The sequence below is a fragment of the Palaemon carinicauda genome, chromosome 20, assembly GCF_036898095.1.
Source record: "Palaemon carinicauda isolate YSFRI2023 chromosome 20, ASM3689809v2, whole genome shotgun sequence".
Lineage (NCBI taxonomy): Eukaryota > Metazoa > Arthropoda > Malacostraca > Decapoda > Palaemonidae > Palaemon > Palaemon carinicauda.
This window is the reverse complement of record NC_090744.1, coordinates 111,740,001-111,746,102: the sequence shown is the minus strand read 5'-3', so window position 1 is coordinate 111,746,102 and position 6,102 is coordinate 111,740,001. Positions and strand designations below refer to the sequence as shown.

Sequence of the window (6,102 nt, the reverse complement as noted above, 5' to 3'; positions counted from 1 at the left end):
TTTTGGAAAAATACGATTAGGCAGGCTTGCCTCTATTACTCTTTTCCCGAAAGTAATCTCATCTAATCTCGTCTAATATCTTATGTAAAGCTCCACGTGCTTCAATATATATTCTCTGTTTTCGACGAGAGTCTCTTGCATAACATTCGCTGCTTTTAAAATCATTTTTTTTCCAGTGAGAAATAAAAAAAATCATTTCATCATTCAGGGTGAAAAGATGTTTGGACGAAAGGGCTTATTTTTTCTTAAAAAACATGTTTTTATTACCACGGAAATTAATCAGTCTTCAATTTTCGTGATAATTTCTGTTGGAGGGATTTTTTTTATAGAGTAGAACTGATTGATAGGTTTGAAAAAATTGGTTCTCATTTGTCTGATTGTGAAAATTGGCAATGAGGACATTTGCTTGAATATATAATATAAGTTTAGAGTTGGAAGACCCAGGCCTACATGGCTTAGGACTATTGATTTAAAACCTCAAGATAGAGACGACTGGCAAAATCTAACCGGGGTAGGACGAGAAGATGATGATTATGATTATGATAATTTTTTCATTTATATGACAAAGAATGTTGTTTATTGAACTGTTAAGACATCATGACGTCATCATGTGTTCTATGGCCGAAATCTCCCTAGTAACAATGGGAAAGATCATCACTTAATTCAATAAAATATATATTTGTAACCTTTCGAAGTTCAGCTTTTATATCAATTATTATGTCTGATTCATCAGCTATCATGCGTCATCTCAGCGGATGCAAGACTTTCATCTACAGATGAAAGTCAACCCAACTTTCATCTTGATAGTCAATCACATCATAAAAGTCTGAATGAGTTTCCATTGTGAAGTATTTCAGACGTCTAAACGACTTACAGGGAGGACATATTTTACCACAATGTTGAAGGAACAAAGTAGACATTTGTCGATAAACACGTCAACAGTCGCATAGAAAAGATAAGAAACGGCAGTTTGATCCTCTTTTCACGGATGGCCATAACGCATTTGATCCAGCCATCCTGGACATTTTATGGGTTTCTCCGATATCCTTGACAAAATAACTTCCGATGTTCCGCCAAGGGTCAATGAAAATGGGGAATTCTATGGCGGTGATAACCTCCTCGATTTCTGCCATCGAAAATGGGACTCTCCTAATAAAAATATGGGCCTGGTCATGTGGAGCGTCTGGGATGGGGTCGAGGAGGGGGGGGGGGGGGGGGGGTGAGATAATGGGATCCCTCCAACGTCCTTGAAGGATCAGAAAAGTCGCATATCACCAAATGCCCCACAGATTATTTACACGCACCTATTTGTGACTGTTTTATGGCTCGTGAGAATATCCCCATAAAAAATCCCTCTTTGGCTAGCGATGAGTGAATTTTGTGATTTGTCTATTGTTTTCGTGGGTGTAGAGTCTAGTCAGCAAATTAACCTTATATAACATACAAATATATTGCCGATATCATCAAAATAATGTTTAGAAACTAAAACCTGGAGTTATATTCGGAAAGGGTTCCTTAAGACGGATATAATTAGGGTTTTGGATGGCTTACATTAGGCTGTTCTTATGCCAACATAGGGCCTTCCTCTAATAGTAAAGGGTAAAAGGCAGTGAAACGACTGCTGGTGAATTCTGCACTCTGACCAGCCAACATAAAAGGTATGAAGCTTCCAGCACTTTGGCACAGAAAGGGTTTAATTTATGACCCATTAAGGGCGACTAACCATCCCTCGTTGGTACACCTCGCTCTGAAGAAATACACTGAAACAAACCCATACTGCACGATGAGTTCCTGTGCTTATCCACACCCACCACCTCTGCTATCTTTCCCTACACTACCTGTTTGGTTACTCGGCCTGAAGTGCACTTCTTCGGAACAAGATGTGCCAGAGAATCAAGTGTTTATAGCAGAAGGAACAGTTCATCATGTGAGATGCACTGAAAGTTGTCGTAGACAGAATGCCCTATGTCCAGGTCATTGTCAGAATGTAATTTGTCCAGGTCGTCAACATTATGTTCTTCGTCCAGGTCATCGTCAACAGAATGTCCTTCGTCCAGGTTATCGTCGACAGAGTGTCCTTCATCCAGGTCATTGACCGAATGACCTTTGTCCAGGTCGTCGACAGAATGCCCTCCGTCCAGTTCGTCGATAGAATGTCCTCCGTCCAGGTCGTCGACAGAATGTCCTCCATCCATGTCGTCGATAGAATGTCCTCCGTCGGGGTCGTCGACAGAATGTCCTCCATCCATGTCATCGACAGAATATCCTCTGTCCAGGTCATCGACAGAATGTCCTCCATCCATGTCGTCGACAGAATGTCCTCCGTCCAGGTCGACGACAGAATGTCCTTCCTCTATGTCGTCGACAGAATGTGCTTTATCCAGGTCATCGGCGACAGAATATCCTCCATCCAGGTCGCAGACAGAATATTCTCCATCCAAGTCGTTGACAGAATGTCTTCCGTCCAGGTCGTCGACAGAAGGTCCTCCATCCATGTCGTCGACAGAATGTCCTCCATCCATGTCGTCGACAGAATGTCCTCCGTCCAGGTCGTCAACAGAATGTCCTTCCACTATGTCGTCGACAGAATGTCCTTCCTCTATGTCGTCGACAGAATGTTCTTCGTCCAGTTCGTCGACAGAACGTCCTTCGTCGAGGTCATCAACAGAACGTCCTTCAACCAGGGTGTCAACAGAATGTCCTTCCTCTAGATCGTCCACAGAATGTCCTTTGTCCAGGTCGTCGACTCAACAGCTTTCCCCCCTCTTTCTCCCATCCTTCCTTCTCGTCGTCGATTGACATAAGCCGCGTTATAGCCATCGTAAAGTGCCAAATCGACCCTATGGTTATGGCAGCCGGATAAAAATATGGGCGTTTACAACAGATGAATAGGAAAAAGCGTTAACGTCCTGGAAAGCGTCGTAGCTACATACTATTTTGGATGTGTCAGTTTTTGCATAGATTTATCTACATCGTTTATCATTTACGGGTCTTTACGGATTTGTGGCTGATTTGATGTGATAGATCTGTTGATCTTTACAAATATCAATATTCTTAAATTCAAGAATTATGATCTTTATAAATATCATTATTATCAAATTCAAGAATTTTGATCGTTATAAATGTTAATAGTCTTAAATTCAAGAAATTTGATCGTTACAAACATCAATATTCCTAAATTCAAGAATTTTTATCTTTACTAATATCAATATTCTTGAATGTAAGAATTTTGATCTCTACAAATATCAATAGTCTTAAATTTAAGATTTTGATCTTTACAAATATCAATAGTCTTAAATTTAAGAATTTTGATTTTTATAATTATCAATATTTTTAATTTCAAAAATTTATATTTATTCTATTTTCCTTAAGTAGTTGTATTGAAATACTGATCCACTCGACAAAATATTTTTCAAATCTTCATGTAAACAATTTAGTTTTTTGGAGCAATTATAATTCATATGGCAATGACTACAACAACGACTAATATTTGCTTTAAGCCATTTTCAAATGAACAAACTGCTATCTTCAATAATGATCCCTAACAGTTAAGCCTTTGACTAATTTGCATCATAATTAAATGTCTCTAAATTGTGTATAATATTTAACATTCTTATTTAGATTTTTTTTCAAAAACGCTTACTGTGAACATGCAATTGTCTGTATTTGCCTTACAATAACATTTCAGTCTCGTTTTATAATGGATCTACATACGAAATTACTCTTATATAATCCATTCTTGAAATAAGATAGAAATATAGTTATATTTTCTACCCTTCTTTGAATAATGATTAGTTCTAAATAAAGGCTGCCATATGCTGTGGCCGATGTGGTAACCTCCCTGACTGGTGATCGCCAGACTGGGGTTTGAGTCCCGCTCAAACTCGTTACTTCCTTTGGTCGCTGAAACCTCACCATCATTATGAGCTAAGAATGGCGGGTTTGGGGGAGCCTATAGGTCTATCTGCTGAGTCATCAGCAGCCATTGCCTGGCGCTCCCTGGTCCTAGCTTGGGTGGAGAGGGGTTTGGCCGCTGATCATATGTATATATGGTCAATCTCTAGGGCATTGTCCTGCTTGCTAAGGCAATATTACTATCCCTTGCCTCTGCCATTCATGAGCGGCCATTCATGAGGTGAGTTAAAGCGTTAATAAGTGTATGAGACCTGGTGTGGACCTCTGAACTCCACTTACCAACTGAAAAAACTGATAATAAGAAATTATATCGAGCATATGGATTTTGCTCAAAGCGTTCGTAATTTTTACGATCTTCTCAGTTAAGAAAGCGTATACATATTCCTCATTGTTCCTTCCTCACTTGCCAGTTAAATAAACCAAGCAAACAATCCTTACCTTTTCAGGAGATGCTACTTGCAAAACGTTACTGACGAATCCTTTCATAAAACATTACTGAAAAATCCTTTTGTAAAACATTATTAACGCATCCTTACGTAAAACATCACTGGGGAATCCTTTCGTAAAATATTACTAGCAAGTCCTTTTGTAAAACATTAATAGCAAGTCCTTTTGTAAAACATTACTGACGAACCCTTTCGTAAAAAATTATTAATGCATCCTTACGTAAAACATTACTGGGGAATCCTTTCGTAAAACATTACTACCGAATCCTTTCATAAAACATTACTGACGAATCTTTTCGTAAAACATTATTAACGCATCCTTGCGTAAAACATTACTGGGGAATCCTTTCGTAAAACATTACTAGCAAATCCTTTTGTAAAACATTACTGACGATTTTCGTAAAACATTATTAACGCATCCTTACGTAAAACATTACTGGTGAATCCTTTCGTAAAACATTACTGGCGAATCCTTTTGTAAAACATTATTAACGCATCATTTTGTAAAACATTGGTGACGAATCCTTTTGTAAAACATTACTAGCGAATCCTTTCGTAAAACATTGCTGACGAATCCTTTCGTAAAACATTATAAATGCATCCTTTCGTAAAACATTACTGGCGAATCCTTTTGTAAAACATTACTGACGAATCCTTTTGTAAAATAATATTAACGCATCCTTTCATAAAACATTAGTGAGAATTCCTTTCGTAAAACATTAATGACGAATCCTTTCGTAAAACATTACTGGCGAATCCTTTCGTAAAACACTGCTAGCGAGTCCTTTGGTAAAACATTACTAGCAAATCCTTTCGTAAAACATTACAAGCAAACCCTTTCGTAAAACATTACTAGCAAATCCTTTCGTAAAACACTGCTAGCGAATCCTTTCCTTATATGAAAAAGATAAGAGAACACAATGAAGTAGCTCTTAAAATGTCGGAAAACCGCCGTCCCCCTTTTTTTATTTTCGCCATGGCAACTCGCCTGCCCTTTTAACAAATGGCGAAACTTTGCTCGTATATGCTAATTGAGAACCCATGTGGTCAGGTCTTTTGTACATTATAATACCGTACAATTTGCGTTGCTCTGCTACTAAAGGAATATAAAGGGAAACTTTTTTGGGCTCTTTATTTTTTTGTTGAGTTTTCGTATCTTTTGGAAAGATTCCCAAAGTATTTAGGGAAATCTTTATCTCCGGCTCTTGATATGGCAGTTGTTACTGTTTTCAGAATGGTTTATTGTTAATTTGGTCTCCTCATTTATTTATTTCCTTTATTTCCTTTCCTCACTGGGCTATTTTTCATTATTGGAGCCCTTGGGCTTATAGCATCTTGCTTTTCCTACTAGGGTTGTAGCTTGGCCAGTATCAATAATATAATAATAATTGTGAGTTGATATGGCAGTTGTTACTATTTTTAGAATGGTTTATTGTTAATTTGTTCTCATCCTTTATTTATTTCCTTATTTCATTTCCTCACTGGGCTATTTTTTCCCTATTGGAGCACTTGAGCTTGTAGCATCTTGCTTCTCCTACTAGGGTTGTAGCTTGGCTAATAATAATAATAATAATAATAATAATAATAATAATAATAATAATAATAATAATAATAAAGTCTCCAGTTAAATAAAACTGTTGTAGCTTGGCTAGTAGTAATAATAATAATAATAATAATAATAATAATAATAATAATAATAATAATAATAATACAAAATAAAGTATCCAGTTAAATAAAATTG

General features: G+C 37.2%; 1 protein-coding gene across 1 annotated transcript in view; it reads right to left on the bottom strand.

Annotated features, from left to right (window-relative positions):
- Positions 1-1,901: 1,901 nt before the first annotated feature.
- Positions 1,902-6,102, bottom strand: part of LOC137660069 (RNA-binding motif protein, X-linked-like-3) — a 29,587-nt gene continuing 25,386 nt past the window's right edge. Inside the window, exon 2 of the mRNA XM_068394791.1 lies at positions 1,902-2,674. Coding sequence (XP_068250892.1) covers positions 1,902-2,674 — 773 coding nt within the window. The remainder of the gene's footprint in view (positions 2,675-6,102) is intronic.